At 36.5% G+C, this 17,703-nt stretch overlaps 1 protein-coding gene and 1 long non-coding RNA gene across 7 annotated transcripts in view; one reads left to right on the forward strand and one right to left on the reverse strand.

Annotated features, from left to right (window-relative positions):
• The window catches only part of SATB1 (SATB homeobox 1), a 98,098-nt gene that overhangs the window by 31,207 nt on the left and 49,188 nt on the right, over window positions 1-17,703 (reverse strand). For all 5 annotated transcript variants that reach the window (XM_054691198.1, XM_054691230.1, XM_054691210.1 and 2 more), the window contains 3 exons: window positions 16,616-17,070; window positions 8,728-8,940; window positions 784-939 (listed from right to left, as the gene is read on the reverse strand). In XM_054691198.1, the coding sequence (XP_054547173.1) occupies window positions 784-939; window positions 8,728-8,940; window positions 16,616-17,070 (824 nt within the window). The remainder of the gene's footprint in view (window positions 1-783; window positions 940-8,727; window positions 8,941-16,615; window positions 17,071-17,703) is intronic.
• Window positions 1-17,703, forward strand: part of LOC119257136 (uncharacterized) — a 45,681-nt gene that overhangs the window by 24,224 nt on the left and 3,754 nt on the right. The window contains exon 3 of one of the 2 annotated variants that reach the window (XR_008550255.1): window positions 11,344-12,855. This is a non-coding gene — a long non-coding RNA (uncharacterized LOC119257136). Of the gene's footprint in view, window positions 1-11,343; window positions 13,092-17,703 lie in introns of those variants that run through there. The other variant, XR_008550253.1, reaches the window with a different exon arrangement.

Genomic DNA, 17,703 nt, shown 5'->3' on the forward strand with positions numbered 1-17,703 from the left:
CTGTGTCCTTGATTGCCTCTTAATCTCACATGGACAATGTTATCAAATCACTTTAGCAAAGAAGACAGTTTTGTATTCTGGTGTTTTAAAAAGCAGCACAAGGCTTTATAGATATTTCTGAGTTTTTCATATAGAGGACCCCTACTTTTGATGAGCATAAATTACCAATATATGACAGTCATACTTATAAAAGTCTGCCTCATCTATCCTTTATTATGTTTTCATCTTGTTTTGTGGGAATTTATAACTTTTCCAGTTCGATTCATCTGTAATTCACCAGACGTGGGCAATTTTTCGAACTGTAATTCAATTTGTGTAATACATTTAAATGAACATCATTAGTATACAAAGATACAGGTACAACAGTTTGTTTTAATAAGTGCACCGAATAGCTGCAGCTGCCTGAGTTAGAACAGAAGACACTGCTGCCTGTGTATTTTAGACTGGGAATCAAGGTCATCTAATAGTAATTCAAGTTATTTGCTCCACTGCAATAGATCAGACTGAGAAACTTCCTATATATTATGACAATCTTCTGAAACAACTATAAACTGACTCAGCAATTGACTGAAAAATCCTTGATCTGGAGCCCACACAGGTGTTTGACAAAACAAAACTGCTACCTGAATCTGAACATTCTATTTCATCACAGGGCTCTGTAAATAATCCTGGAGATTGTGACCTCTCCGTGATGCGAGTTCATGTTGAAAATAGATACCCCTTCTAATGAAATTTTCATAGGATCGCAGATAATCATTCTCAGTGTCTAATAGAGGCTCTTACCTGGCTTTTGGTTGCCGCAACCTTTGCAAACAGTGCTTGGGACACTTTAGCGCGCTTCATTTCCTGCTGAATCTCATCATAAATGGAAGCATTAATGTTCATCGTATTGTTCTCTGGTTTCCCATTCCTCTCAGTGGCAATAGTAGCTGTTTTCACCTACAAAACATTGTGAACATGGCTGTCATTTCTCATCGGCCAAATTGTGTTGAAGCTTCTCAGGCTCAGCATCCAAACTGGACATTGTTGCTCCTTTTATGATCAAGGTGACCAACAGCACAGTCATTCCACGTGAGTTATTACCCCGAGATCAGATTGCTCGACTTAAGGAAGTCACATTGTCACAGGTGACTGCCTCTATAATATGACAGCAACTGCCAGCTGACAACCAGGAATTATAACGCCATAAAGTAAGTTTTCTGGAAAAAAGAATAGTTTTAAAGACTTGAAAACCCTAACCTAATTGTTTCCCAATTACCTTCCATTGCAATTCTAACAAAGGAAATTCACAATTAAAATCATAATGCATGGTGCTGAATCTTCCTGGGTGCCCGGTGCCTAATAGACAATTGCATCACTAATAGCTATTACATACTATGGCCTTTTTAATTTTAGACTTTTTTTAATGCCTTTTCCTCTTATGTTTCATTTTTAAAATCTTCCATAACAAAGCCATTTGCAGAGCTGCATATTTAAATCTTCTATCCATCCATGAAACAGGTACAGTGCCTTGCTTAATTATCATAAAGGCTGGTTGCATTTTACACGTGCATGTCCAAGCTGTTCTGTATAATTATTTCATCTTTTCCTGGCACCCCTGTATATAACTATTTCCTTTTGACTTGTGGAACCAGACAGTAAGAAAATGGTTCACAATATTTAACAGAATATCACTGTGACACTGAACGTATAGTCAGTGACTTTACAGATATATCCACACTATGTGACATTGAATCAAAAATTAGTAATAATGCCTTTGGTAAATAATGATAAACAGGGAGCAGCAGGAAAATGCCACAGAATTTTAGGGATAAAAATACAACCTCAAACTCAAGATTTACTGATAATATTATTAATCTTGAAAATCCCAAATTTAATTTTTATTATGCAATTACATGAACTAATCTGGAAAATGTACATGTGAACTATACAGTTGTGGTTTTTTTTTTTTTTTGAACTAGGAAATAGGTGAAATATAAATGGAAAGTTATCCAAGATGCAGGACCATGTCTTCCCAGCAAAATGATTTTAAGGACAGCATTTTTTTAGGGAACGTTATACAAGCCAGGTTTCTGTTCTCTAGTAAATTATCACTTTGAATAACTTCTCACATATACTACAAACAAAAGAGAATAATACACACTCTGGGATAAGTGAAGGATTTTGGGGGGTCACTAAATGATAATATACCCTCCTAGCCACACTGCAAGTCACTCAGATTCATTACACCCTGCTCCCAAATATTCTGTATCAAAAATGGGGCAGCAGTTATCTTAACTCATTCAACTCTCCGCTCTTTGAGAGCAAATGAGCCCCTTGTATAGCTTACCTTCAGAACCCCAACTTCTAGCCACTTGGCAAAAACAACACCTGCTTATTTTGGGAAGGCAGCGAGAGTCTCCTGCCTTGACATCACCCTCTAACCCCTGAAAGGACAATGTAAAATGACTGGACCACAGGCCTCAAGTGAGGACAAGAAGGTAAGCTAGGACAAGGGACCAATTAGCTGGGTTCCCTAAACTGGGAGCTGGAGCTTGGAATGTGGGAGTGCAGCAGACATCCTCTCTGTATGCAAGGGCACTCACAGAGGTACATTAAGGACTGAAGGCCACGAAGAATGTGCACAGGGCTTTGAAGCAATAATCTGCTAAACACTGCTTTAGGAGCCAGAAGAGTTAACGCATTACCATAAATTGCCTACAAAGTTGCTTTGGTGAGATTCACAACTTTGCTCTGGGGTGGTCTTGCTTTGAGGCAGAAGGATAGATTTGATCACCCCATGGGGTCCCTTTTAATACCTATTTTTCTCACTGCTTAAATGAAAGAGAAAAGAAAAGCCATTTCAAGCACTTTGAAAATTGAATGTTATGGAAATGGAAGCACGAAGTCCAGGGCACTGGAAGTAGTTCTTTGGTCGCTAACTGCTTAGCCATAGTTAGGAGAGCAGGCTTTGGAAACTTGGGATTTTGATATGTTTTAAAAATAATTTCATCCTTTTGTAAAAATTTTAAGAATGTATCTTTGAGGTGGGCTGTAATCATTTGTTTCAACCCTGTGATCTTGTTTTCCAAAAATTTCCTTGGTATAATTTTTTCTAATAAAGCAATTACAACTTGAACAAAAAAGCAAGAATTTAAAAATGAAAAAAAAAACATCAAATATCACTTCCTACTAGCCAACACAATCAAAGCAGGGTGGGGTTAGAATAAGTACAGACATTAAAAAGAAAAGAAAGGGGAAGCAAATTTTTAAAATATCAAGTAAGAAACTGTATTACTCCTTTAAAAAATCTTTGAAAAGCTCTTCTTTATCATCTTGTTGGCTGGGATGTGCATCTTCTCATAGATAAGCTATTAGAATACTGGAATCACATTTTTTCCTAAAGACAAGCGATCGCTTAAGGGGAACTGACTTGGACAGCTTTTCAAAAATATGAAAGCTGAATTTTTCCCCAGGTAAAAATGGAAACAAAAATCTTTTATACCTCACTCTACTAAGTACTATTTTAGCTTAGTACAAAAAAAATCTTCTTTAATCCTGGTTTAGCTTTTAATATTATATCACACATTAAAATTCATAAAGTAGTTCATTCCAGGCAAAACAAACTACACTTCAGCTCTTCTCCACAAATAGCACAGGAGGTAAAATAAATGCAGTTGCTTTCTGAATAGCTTTTATCAAGGTAGGGTGTACTACTCCATCATTACGGCGGCGCCGGGAAGTAGTTAAGAATTGGAGCTTCTACTATTTACCCTCAGATGGGGGCTCGGGTTCAGCAGTAAGGTCTGCTTTTTATTTCACTAAAACTGAGCAATGGAACAGAAATTTTCCATGAAATTTCTATTTTGCTTGATCATGGTGTTACTATGGATTTGGCTTTAGGACATCCTTTTTCCCCTAACAATGGGTTGTTGAGTGCATTAATGCATCCCACCAAATGCTCAATATTCTCTACAGATGCTGCACACTACAGACAGGCTCCACAAAATGAATTCTGCTGTGTTCCCGATTGGTGAAGGTGCCATTCCTTGAGGCAGGGGCAACTGAGTGCCAGTCAAACTGCAGGCACATGCGAGTGTATGCACATCCACAACTAAAGTGTGATGTAGTTTTAATAATAATTATAATAATAAAGGCTGACATTTACTAGGTGTTTATGATGTGTTGGGCATCCTGTTAATGTACATTAACTCTAACCTGCTCCACAGCCCTGACCAGGGACGGTTATTGCCCCATTTTCAAATTGAGAAAACACTCAAAACAAATAGGTTAAATAATTTGTCCATGGGGCAAGCCTGAGATCTGAAAGAAAGTCCCTATGGTCTTAATATTGACCTTAGAAAACTGAGGTCATGATTCTGCATGGGCCTTTTTCATTAGGAAATATTCTTATTTTTTTAAGACATGCTGGGCTTGCTTTTTTGGTGGTCCTTTCCTAAATCTAGTCCCATTAATGTCTAATTTTTAGTAGCAAATGGTTTTGTCATTAATTTTACAAATCCACCCTGAATCTATTTTTCAAAATATACAAACTATAAATATTTTGTTAGAAATTGTAAGTAAGCAATGTGCTACACTGAGGCATTTTTACCAGTGATGGAAATAGTCCCCATGCTCAAATCTTCCTGTATTAACACTGTCTTGAGTGTCATGATGCTATCTTGATGCTTTCCTCCCTTTTGAAGGAACAATATTGTTTTCCAAATCTGGACTTTTTAAAAGTCCTCAAGCTTTTTAAAGATGACTATTAATGTGAGGCATCTTATAAGCGCCTCTAAGCAAGATTGCTTAAAATAATGCTCATAAAAGGATCCATAACGAATAGAACTTTGATCAAGTGCTAAGTTCTTGCCCATCACTGACCTTACATTTCATTATCTCACAGAAGAATCTGCTCTAAGAATTTGCTGTATAGCTCCAGATAAAATTAATTATACATTGCTTCTATGAACATCATACATTTTCTAAAGCATTGCTATAAAATATCGCGCCTTACTTTAGAAGAAACCAAAGATCTACATAAAGGAATGTTGAAAAATTGAGAAAAGTTAGTAAAATTCATATAAAAGTTATAACTTGATCATTATAAGCCTTCAATCTTTATGAAAATAGAAACTGCTAATTTAACTCCAAAAGTCACACATTTTAACACACACAAAATCAGAATAAGCATGTGCCTAAAGTAGAAATCATTACTAAAAACTGATCTGACTTATGGAACAGAAAATTGCCAGAAAATAACCATTAATTATTACCAATAAAATTCCTCTTAGAGGCTTATTTGGAAATGTTGCTAAGCATAGTTAAGAAGAGACCAAGAGGCCAAGGAGCTTTGTGGGGATTAGGTTCTTAGATACTTTTCATCTGACTAAAGTTTACATGAGGTTATTTTCTCCACAATCTCAGAAATGCCAATTGTCCAAAGTCTTTCAATGCAGATCTTTCGTCAAACATTTAATGTGTCCTATCAGAACATTCTCATGTGTTCCTCTTCCTAATCTGACACTAATACGTTCCATTTTCTGTGATAAACACAGAGAGTTGTGTTTCATTTTCCCCTTTTTAAAATATTTTGTTTGTGTTTTGAGGACAGAGATGAGGGAAAAGCAAGAGATTTAGGGGGGTGTTTGAAGACTGACTAAATCTTAAATGTGGTGTTCTCAATTTTCTTTTACGAAAAAGGTTGGTATTAGGATTCAGTGAATTAATGGACATGAACGTGCTTAGAAAACTGTGAACCATTATCTGCAAAGCATTCTTTATCCCTTACATTAGAGCATGTTAAGTTGTGGAAATACGCTCTGAGCACACAAGTCCCACTCAGAGCCTACTCCCCAATCAGAAGACCAAGATCCCCTGGGGCAGTCCCTGCTCAAGCAAAGGGTAGGTCCGAAGGCATCTCATGCAGGCAGACAGGAGCATGCAGATCGGAGGCTGGCAGGGGTTCTCTCCTAAGGACAGCTGGGGCCTGACAAAACCAGGGAATTCCCTATTTGAAGATGATTTAGAATCTTGAGTCCCTCGTTCCTTCAGGTCCCAGGTCTTAGATGACCCAGGGACTTGGAAATCATCTTCCAAATGCCCTAAACTCCCCTGGAAAGGAAATGAAAGAAAACCCAGTCTCTCAGGTGCAAGTAAGATGTTCTGGGTTTCCTGTGAGCTCTTTCTATAATCTGCAGTGCTCTAGAAAGAAATCGGGCTTCAGATGTAGCTCTAGCCCAAGACCTGACTCTAAATAGATTGCAAATCTCTTCATTCTGGCAGTAATGAATGAAATGGATAGTGACTTCACGTAGATTCCTCTCTGTCGAAATATAAAATTAAAAAAGACAAAATTTTGCAGTCTATTTCTGTATCTGTGTTTCATCCTTTTTTCCTCCTTCCATTTTAGTCATCTGTAATAAGCATATTAAAACCTTACATATGGTATATTGGTTCCAGTTTAAGCTTTTGTTTTCAACCACTGCAAAATTCAACTCTATCATCTTTTTTCCAAATCTAGAGTTAAGATTTTACACTGATAATACTTTAACACTTGAAGCCTATTTCTTAAAGTTTTAGTTCATTGAATCACTGTTACTATTAAGTGGTAAAATCGGCACAGACTAGTTGTGAGCTCCTATATAATAATATTAACTAACACAGAGGGATTCTCAGTGAGGCAAATAAGATACCTTAAAGATTTACATTACAGCAGTGAAATAAAATTATATACACATATCAGATAATTATTTTGAAATTTTGTGAGATGGCCAACAATACTGCATTAATTGAAACTACTTTTTTCTTTGAATTTGACTAAGAATCCACAGTATCTATGTATTTTATATGTTCTTCATTGGCTGACTATAATTACTAATACTATCCCAGCAAAGGGCTTGGTCTTAACCCCTCTTGAGAACAAATAAATACAGCTAAGAGTGGCTCAGCCAGTTAATCAATAATTCATGCCAAAGTAAATTATATTTTCTATCCAAGCTTATTGGCATATAGTCTTTAGACATATATATATATAGGAAAGCCACCCAAGAGTATCTTAATAGTACGTGAAAAGAAGTATCAGTTAAGAATTAATGTAACTTTGGATAATGAAAAAATTTGATGTATAATAGAATCACATTTGAATAACAAATAAAAGCATTAAAATCCTGGAAAAATTAGAAAACAAAAGCTATATTAAAAAAACCAGTTGGTCAAATATTTGGAGATTAAAAGCAGCAGCAACTCACTGCTTATGTTCATATTATCTTAAGTAAGTTATTCTTTCGTTAGTATAGCAGATTGAGTGATAAGTACAGTTCTCTACCCAGAGGACTATCAGGGATGACTACAGTAGCAAAATTAACTCATGATGTGTATATTCACTCTGAACACTGCAAACTAAGTGCTAAACTGACTTCAAAGTTCAAGATTTTTTACATCACTCTCCCAAAAGTCATACATAGAGAGACAGCTCCTCATTCTTTTTAAAAAAAGTATTTCACAGAAGGCTTTACAGATCAAACTCAGCATGTGTGTGTGATGGTGGATGTGGATGGCACATGGACACCATTCTTCTTGCCAATTACAGCAATGACTTTCTTAGCGTCTGCTTCAAGACCAAATTGATTTTCATTATATCAAATGGAGAAAATGAACTGCTATGTTTTTTTAAAAAAAATCATTTCAGAACGTAACAATATGCAGATAAACACCCTGCATAAAAGTGTCTGCATATTCTATCCTTTATTTATGGATTGTCTACAGAAGTTTCATTTGGGTGTTGAATGAGCTTTTTCTATATTTCTATACTTGGAAATACATGATTTTTTTTACTATTAAGGAAAAGAAATTAACATCAAGATATAATTTCATTATGATATCATGAGAGTACTTTCAAGTTGTACTCCATGTTCATATTCAACTTTTATTCAGTTTTAATTGCCCCTTTTTAAAGAATTTTCCATGAGCCACAAATTAAATGTATAAGACAGTATGTTTGCTTGTGGCTTTTGACTCTATTATCAAACTTTTATCTAATAGCTTGTACTGAAAATTAATTTCTTGAATTCTCCTGCGTATGAAGGAATCTTTTAAACTTGATTAAAAAGAAAAATACAATATAAACACACATCCACAAAGATGACTTTTGTCCCTCCTGAAAACAGGACAAATTTTTTGAAAATAGAAAATGTGCCCATTTCTGGGAATATGGCTCGAATTCCTTATCAGTCCCATTTAAAGCTGCCTTCAAGGATTGTATTAAACTTAATTATGAAAGATTACAAACGAGATGATGTGTAATTAGTACCAGCTGCAGTTCACATTGGAAAGCATAAATACAAATGGAATTATTTATTTATTTTTATTTATTTACGATTCAAATGGCAGTTCTAAAACTCCTAGAGCTAAAACTGACTTTATTACTTTTTTTCCTTTTGAGTTCTTTACTTAGTAATAGTGACCTATACCTCATTTAAAGAGGACTTATCACCCACAGAGAACCCCAGAAGGAAACAAGACACAGCCATTTCCTTTCCTGTATCTAATTAGTAGCTTACTGCTTTCATATTAGAATTAAAGATTTGGGACCAAACTCTAAGCAACTCCATTAATGATTTATTTTTTTCAAAATATCTATCTCCATCCATCTAAACTTTCTAATTTCTTGTTGAGATTCTCCCTCAGCCATGAAAAAACACAAAGCACACAGAAGGCAGGCAAGGTGAGGCGAGAAGGAGACTTCACCTGGGGGGGGCGGCTGGGGGGTGTGCTTATCAGAGGCGCAGGACCCATGGCCGAGGCGGCGTTCAAGCTCCGTTCCCTTTCGTCCTGGTAAATTCGATCTCTTTCGGCTTCTGGTAGCTGCAAGAAATTCTGCATAGCCCGAAGGTTTACCAGCAAAGACTGCGAGGCAGTCTTGGGGTCCTCTTCCTTTCGGAGGATTTCTGAAAGCAAGCCCTGCAGGAAAGGAAAGGCACAGGGTGAGTTCGCGCCCTGGGATCCACCCAGCCAGCAGTGATTCTTCCCTTTTCTTCTCCACTCTGTTTAGAAAATGAAGAGTCAGAAGCATTAACTCGACATAGGAATATATTAGTTACCGCTGAAGTGGTAGAGAAGAGAGCCTCAATTGTATTCTTAATTTTATTAAGCATCTGCTTTACATATAACATCAACTGAAACTGCCTAATTGGTCTCCTTCCTTAGAGTGGCTGAACTTGCCATGAAATCTTTCCAGAGAGATGAGGGAGGGAAGTTAAGAATCAATGAAATGTTCCTAATCTAACAGCACTGAACCGTGTGGCTCACAGGCTGCCTAGACTGAGGCGGTAAATGAAAATATACAAAGCCGTATTGAAAGTAGTTAGAACTTTCAAAGAAAAGACGAGAAAATGAATTGCAACATATGAGAAAAAAGAACATCAATAAAGCATCATCTATGGTTAATGCCATGCTCAGAGGCAATATTTTAAATTATTCCTAAATTTTCAAATATTTATAGTCAGTGACACCAAGTGACCTTTTTCACTTATCAACTAAGAAAACTGTACTGAATATCCTCCCTTTGCGCCCCCCCCCCATTATTCTAAATCCAATCTTGCTCCTGGTGCACATAGAAATTTTCAACTTTAAAAACCATAGATTAAATTTGAAATATATAACTTTTTCCACATGGCAAAAATCCATCATAGCATGCCAAGCAAAGGAATACTATCAAATTCAACAATAATATTACTTGAGAAAATCTGTATTAGGAATAGAAGAAATTCATAAACCATTAGTAAAACTCTTCCCCCAAATGAGAGTTTTACTCTCAGATTGTCAACTACTTGTTTTGACTTTTGGAGGAAGAGTCTCAAAAATGGCTGGTTTGTCAAATGTTGTTTCAATGACTATACAAATTACAAACATTAGGAAAATTTTGTGACCATTTGATAGGGGCTAAATAGTCCCTGCCTCTTCAATCTTGTTCATGATTTGGAGTATCAAGACACATTCTTTTTCATCATTTAGCAAGAATGTCAGTTTATCATGATACGCTTCAGAATATAGTTTTGTCAGATTTTGATATAACTTGCAAATTTCGCTTTCGAATAAGCCTACAAAAGTGATAGTACTTTTGCGGAAAGGAAGGTGAAATGTCACGTCAAAATAACTGAGCTCCAAGGTTGTAACATTTGGGTTTTTTTCATAGTTCCCTGGAAGCGCAAACCTACTTCCCACTTTCTCACGGATAATGTACCACCTTGTCCAAATATAACAGTTGGGTTCAAATGGTATAAAAGGCACTGTCCACGTTAAAGAGATGTATATAGGCTGCTACTAAAAAGAGCCTCCAACAGACTTACAGGGTGTAAGTGTAAATTTTAGAGTCTCTCTTGATTCACTACAACAGTGCAAAATACTGAAATCAAACTTCTGGTTTCACCCTAAGACACGTGACTGAAGAATTAAAGGTTTGTTAGAACTGTTTATACAAGAGTAAAGATCTAGACAATTTAACTAAAATTCACTGAAACAGGGAGTCAATCATCCAACAATTTAATTTGCACAAGGTCAGCTAATTAGATTGACTGTTTTTGATGTGTCACATCGCAAACAAAAATACAGGTCTCAGGAAAAAAAAAACGTTTGAAACTAGTTATAAAAATTTAGTCCTTGCTCTCCACTCCTCCCCACCAAATGTTATGTATTAAAAGATGTGATGCGCACACCTCTCCTGCCGCGCCCGCTGCTCCCCTCAGCAGTGTACTTCGTCAGTCTGCCTATTCTGCTCTCCACTCTGGCTCTGGTGAATTCTCTCACCCTCCCGCACTTCTGACTGTAGCTAGTACTTGTATAAATAAATAAATAAATCTTTAAAAAAAAAAAAAAAGATGTGCTTGGCAAAGCCAACATATATTAATTATAAAAAACTAGAGAGATAGTAACATACAGTATGCATGGATGCAATGTTACACACTTCTTGTGTCCAATCATCTAACAGTCATTCGTCAACCCAACACAATGACTACCACATAAATGCTTGATTAGTATTTACGAAACAGATTAATTCTATTCCACAGACTATAGGAAAAGTCACAAAGGAAAACACTGCACAGGAGTGACAGGAACCTAAAAGCAAAATATGCAACCCACATGTAAATTCAAATAATTAGTATTAATATTCAAGATAAGTCTTCAATACAGTTTTGAGACTCACTATAAGGTATTTATTCCAATTGCTCAATAATTTAAATATATACACATATATATTAAATCAAAAGAGGTCCTATATTTAGATGCTAATGTATTTGGGAAATTTGAAATGAGTCTCATATACATCTCTCAAATAATTTATCTACTTTGCTGTTATGTTTCCAGAGACAGAAGAGAACAATAATGAGCAAAGCAAATACAAGAAAAAATACATAATAATGTACTTTAACAAGCCTTGCTAACATGCAACTAAGTGACTCCTGCATGCTTCAAGTAGAAGACAGCAGTTCACTTGGGAGAGAATTTAGAAATTTCTCCAGTGGTATTTTGAGGCCTGCACAAAGTCCCATTTGTGTATACGAAGGATATCAGGGGCAAAGCATGTTATTTCCACTTATTTATTCCAGTGGAGCCAGTGCAGCTTTTCCAAAATGTAAAAAGGTCTCAAGTGGTATTTCAAACCCTGGAACCCCTCAAGAGCTCTAAGTAGCCAGTAGAGACAGTGTTTTAGAACCTTAGGGGTTTGTGAGTGTGTGGCTTTTTTTTTTTTTTTTTTTTTTTTTTGGCCCAAGCTTTCAATGAGGGGAGTGCCCCCTGGTGGAAAGCTTGAAAATATTGTTAGAAAATGTTCTGATTAGAATGTGTTAATTACCAAAAAAAAAAAGTCATGTCATTGGAGCATAATTCTGGATGCAAAATGACTGCAGTTAGAACCCAGATATGGGAATGCATGTTTTGGTCCTGTCCCGGTGGTGATTCCTGGATTCAAGGTGTTTCTGGCCCATTTGCCATTTCCTATAGTCGAAAATACAGTTCAGACTTGCCAAGTTACTAGGTCAAGGTTATTTGTAGTAATCTCCCATGGTGGATACGAAGAGAGATTTCTCACCAAAAATTCTTCTTCCCCCTAAAAAATAATATATCAAAGGCATCATGTCCCTGACTTGCTATCTCAGAGATGTTGAAACACCAGGACTAAATTCATCAATAATGGGCAACATAGGTGTTCAATCAATTTGTTGACCAAAATTCAACAAAATATTAGTCATTCTTGGTTCTGAGAAGAAGAATCTGTATATTGTTTGGAGCAAGTTACCAGCACCTCATAAATACTAAATTTATTGGAAATGAGAAGCTGTTCTTCCTTAAGACTTTCCATCCTCAAGTACTTTTGCCATGTATTATGGAAACATTCCACATTGTTGTGATAGCGGTTAAGGGAGAGTCGTCATTTTTTCAATTAAAGTGAACTGACTGATGAATTCCTAAACCGTTTTTATATTCCAAAAAGAGTTTACAAGTCATTACAAGTAAAATTCATTAGTAATTGTAAAAGAAAGAAGAAAACCTTCAATAAATATTATCAGTACTTCCAAAAGCTAATTATGAATTCTTTAAAACAGCAGATAAGCGGAAGAGACTGCCAATTTGAACAAAAAAGCCTGTCTGGCCTCCCAGTTGCCTCCTCTTTGAACATAATCACTGATTCAAACAGATTTTATCAGCTTCATGGAACTTCAAAGCCTTCAGAAGGAAAATATGATTTGACGAAACCTTCCTCCTAAAAAGAATGCATTCTTCAAGGGTACCTGCCTCTGTGGTGTGGAGAAGTTTTAATCACATGTCCAGGTGAAAGACCATATTCAAACTCCACCTACTACCTTGGACTCATGCCAAGTAAGTTATACGCAGACACATTTATCTCTGTCGTTTGGGAGGCTAAAAGAAAGCTGTCGTGTTGAGGTAATAGCACCTTTTTAGCTTTTATTCAATAGCAATATGGATAGTGGACTTTTCTTAAATTACACTGTGAAGAATTATAGGAACACAGTAGCAATTTCTGTTATACTTAAGCAGGCAAATTTCTCTCCACCACATAATTTACAGAACTCAAATTCAATAAAACATTACATGATGGTCCATTACTGTTATCAGTTTTGAATAATCCATCTTCATTCTTTATTTTACTGGAAAATAAAATGTGCCAAAGACAAGGAGAGGTGGGGGTGAGAAAAGGGGAAAAGCCACAGAATGGGATCAGAGTTAAACTCTGGATTTGATGCTTTTTTTTTCCTAAGGCACTAAAATTTAGTTCTTCTACCACAACCTTTAAATGGAAAGAATACAGAAGTGAATTGAAAAGTGTAAATGTAGAAGCTTCGGCAATTATTTTTAGCCATTGGTTTCCATTAAAAAGACATCAAGTAGGCATAACTGAATGAATGACATATGCTAAAAGCTGATATCTTCAATAGCAATTAAGGAACATATGCCCATCAATTCAGAAGGGGGGAAAGTCCTTAAAACAAGTAATTATATAAATTTCATCATAAATTTTCAGAAAAGGTAGAATTTAAAAATAGTCATGTGTGACAGTCTTTAGAGAAGGGTTTATTTTAATTTAGGAGACCCAATTAAGACGATGGGAAAATTCTCCAAATGAGAGTTAAAACATGACATCCAAGATTTTAAAGCTTTACAGAACTGTCAATGACTAAAATATTCTCAACTCATAACAGTGTTATCTATTATATTAAGGTTTTAACATACTGTTTATAGGGCACCAGTCTTTATCTGATCATATAACTTTGCATTTATATGTACATATTTTACATTAATTTTTTTAACTTCGAGTTGGAATTGCACATTGTAATAAGTGCACACAAATGTGTGATGTGCGATTTAACTCTGCAGAGCTCCTTGTCTATACATATGCATTAGCATGTGTATTTTCGTACTCCACACTCACACCATACACTCTCACTCTGCACCTGCTTTTATTGAAATGCATACACTTTGAAATAAACACACTACATGCATTCCTATGAATGTGTAATCATTAAAATAAATGCAGCTGTGTGCGTGCGCGTGCGTGCATGTAGTTTTAAGTATGACCACCAAAAAATACATGCATGCTTGCATGTTCAAGAGCTAGTTCCCCAAAAGCAAACACCGAAATACACACAAAAAAATACTCTTATTTAAACCCACACAGTTTCCAATATGGCCCAACATCCACTTCAACTGAAAAGTACCAGTTGCCAATATGTAGGTTTAAAACCCTCCATCACCCAGGGTTCTAAATAATTTTTGGTGATAATTTTTTCTAAATTGGCTATTATTAACGGAGATCAGCAGCAAGCTTTCACTCTCCTCTCGCACTCAAAGAAATAAAGTCCCTGTTTTTCTTATGTTAACCACAGAGATGACTATCTTTTCAGACAGATCAGTATAGTGTAAAAAGAGAATTTGGCCTTTTTCCAGGAACAAGATCCTATAGATATTTGTGGGACTTGTCAATGTGAAAACCAAAGGCACAACAGTCAACTCTTCAGACCCTTCACCATAAACCAAGAGAAGAAAAACTATACTGGTGGGTGGTGACTTCACTTCTTTCCCTCCAGCTGAACCCCTTCAGGAATGAAGGGGTCATTCCACACCAGATAAAATACACTTTCCTTTTGCTTCAGAAAAATAACAATTTGTTCAATTTTTAAAACATTTATCCATTAATCTGTATGTCATCTGTGTCCATGTTAATGTTGACTTTGGGGGCATTTAATTCAATTCAACCAGCATTTTACTGAACTCTCAAGTCTATTTCTCCCCTCAGGACTGAGAACCACAAGTAGTTAGCTGTTATTTACAAGAATAAAGAATACAGCCAGACACAGGAATACCTAGAAGATTGACTTCTCATTCATTCATTTTATAAATAACCCCTGAATGAATATAGTGCCATATTAAATTAACCACAACGTAAAAGACACCCTTTTTTTAAGTTGTGCAAATACAGAACTAGGTAGAACCATACAATTTTCACTAGTCACAAAGCCTTCTGAAATCACCTTTTAAAAAAGTAGACGAATGATGTACAAAAAAAGATAAACTGAAAACAAACTGAGTTAAAGGCTTTGTCAGGTCCCCTAACTTGCAATTCAGTTAAGGCAAGCCAAGAAAAAGTCACACCTGGGATTCTCCTAGGTATGGGAACTGTGCCTACAGGGAATTAATACTAGATTATTTTTGTACCATAAGTTTATTCTTATAATCATGTAATAAACAAAGTAACTTAAATATGAAAGGAAAATATGAGTCAGGCCAAAAAATAATTGACAAAAAAGCAATGGTAAAACAAGAAAGTTGAAAGGACATAATGTCCTCATTCTAATCAAAGATATATGTCCTTTGGGATGTTTTTTATTTATTTATTTATTTATTTATTTAATATGACTGAGCTAAAAATAAACACCGTATATATTATACTAGATCCATAAAAGAAATTTAAAAAAAAAACCCATCCACAGCTTAATACAATTAATTTATTTGGGTCTCTCAAATGTCTTTATCTTCGGCCTTCTTTTATCATGTCACCCTTTCTCCTAGACCCTCTCATCATCTTCCATGCTGACATCTTTGCAGGAATTTGCCCAGAAGGACAAAGGTGTGCACCCAGAGGTGCAGGCAGATCTCCTGAAGAAGTCTGCAAACCAAAACCAAACCTTCCCTATGGCCTGTTTTGTAAATAGTTTTATTCAAACCCCACCGCCCACCGCATACCCACATCCATTCACTTATTATCAATGGCTGCTTAACACTACAATGGCCAAAGCTCCATGGCCCTCAAAGCTTAAAATATTTACTTGCTGGCCTATTATAGAAGAGGGTTGCTGATCCCTGGCTACAAAATGAGGTTAGGAGAACATTAACAATGTGAAGAAGGAGACGCCTGTGCTGGGAAACCTTTTATGTGGTGGAAGACTGTGGGCACTCTGCTGGTGGGAAAATACGGTGACCGCACCTGAGAGGAGAAATCCTATACTGTGAAAAATTAAATTAAAAAGGATTCTTAAAAAAATAAAAATTAAGTTGTAAAAGAAGAAACCTTTTATGTTAATAAGCCCTTTATTTTTTTCCCTAAATGGCTGCTCTGAATTGAGAGAAATTTCCATTGAGTCCCAAGATCTTTTTCTCTGATGTTATAAAGGAACTTAAATAGGGCATATTTATATACTCATGTTTGATAGAGATGGTAACACGGACAACCGACTAGAAGCCTGGAGCGCTACCAACAGCATGGACCAACTCAGGAAACTTTTCTCAATCTGCTCCTACTAACAGTCTGTGACTGCATTATGTAAAAGCACAGGTAATGCCAGTTTGAAGTATTTTTGATATTTAATTTATTCCTTCAAGCCCCTGAATTGGGATCCACGTATGCACTGCTTTCTCTTGTTATAAAAGAGGTAGATAAGAAAAGATGTGATAAAATTTAGGCCTCACCAGGAACAGACAATATGATCGCACGAAGAGGACAAAATACTTGTACTGAGTAAAAGAATGAACATTAGTATAGATGGGCCTGGGGAGGGAGGAGGCGGGTGAGATGTAGCCAAGGAGGGAGGGAGGGAGCATTCACAAGCAGAACAAAACTGACCTGAGTTCTGTTAAAAGCCACACGTGCAAATACTGCCTGGGAGATTCCTGCTCGTTTCAGTTCATCGCGTACCCACTGGTAGATTTCGGAAGACACCTCTGTGTTGGTTGAAACCTGTTGCTCCAAAGGCTTATTCAGAGATCTACTGACAGGGGGAGGGTGGTTCAAGTATTGTTGGTTTAAGGACTGCTGGGCTAAAAGTCTGTTCACTGCATACTGCTGGTTGAGCAGCTGAGCCATCACTAGCTGCTGGTTGACCAATTGAGGACTGATGGGCGTTGACACGAGCCCCGGGTGCAGGTTCGGAAGAGGGGTCCGGACAGAGGGCTGGCTGCCATGAGAGAGCTGCGCGGGGGACGGGGGCTGCTCGGCTGTGTTCCCTGGGACCGGCTGCTGCCCAAAGTTGACGTGGTTGGCACCTTGTTGGGACAGTTCAGAAAGACTATCCATTTCAACTGAAATGGACGAAAAATAAAATCATGTTAAGCAGAAGCAACAGGTATTGATACAAATTTCTGATCATTTCCTAAATAGTGACAGTAGGCATAAGACACATCACAGATCCCATTAAACTAAGAAGATTTCAGGGTGGAACTCAACCGGTTCATTTTTTACTTTCTTCTTCTGTATAGTTCCACAAACTCTGAAAGTGGACAACACTTCTGATCTAATTTTATAGTGTGATTGAGATTTAAAGCATAAAATCCATTGTTTTCAAGTTCTATGTGACGAGTTTTGGGGTCAAACTATCATTCACTCTCCTGTATTACTCCAAGAAGACTTAAACAATGACAATTTTAAAATAGCTTCAAGAGAATGAACCTGGCTTAATGGCAACTAGAAAGAGCGTGTTAAGACTATCATAGCCAACTAAAGAAAAAAGAAATATCATAAGGATTGTCTCACATAAGCGATTACTGCCCTAGGCAAAAGGTTTGAAAGAGCGAAAGATGCAAAACATTACCCACATTCAATTTTTACCTATCCGTGAACATAAAGTAATCAATATAATAAATAATGAAAGTGGTCACGATGATAAGTAATAATAATGGAGTGCACACTGAACATGTGCTGAGTGTCTTTAATTT

Source organism: Talpa occidentalis, unplaced genomic scaffold (assembly GCF_014898055.3).
Source record: "Talpa occidentalis isolate TD23 unplaced genomic scaffold, MPIMG_talOcc4v2.1 talOcc4.10, whole genome shotgun sequence".
NCBI lineage: Eukaryota > Metazoa > Chordata > Mammalia > Eulipotyphla > Talpidae > Talpa > Talpa occidentalis.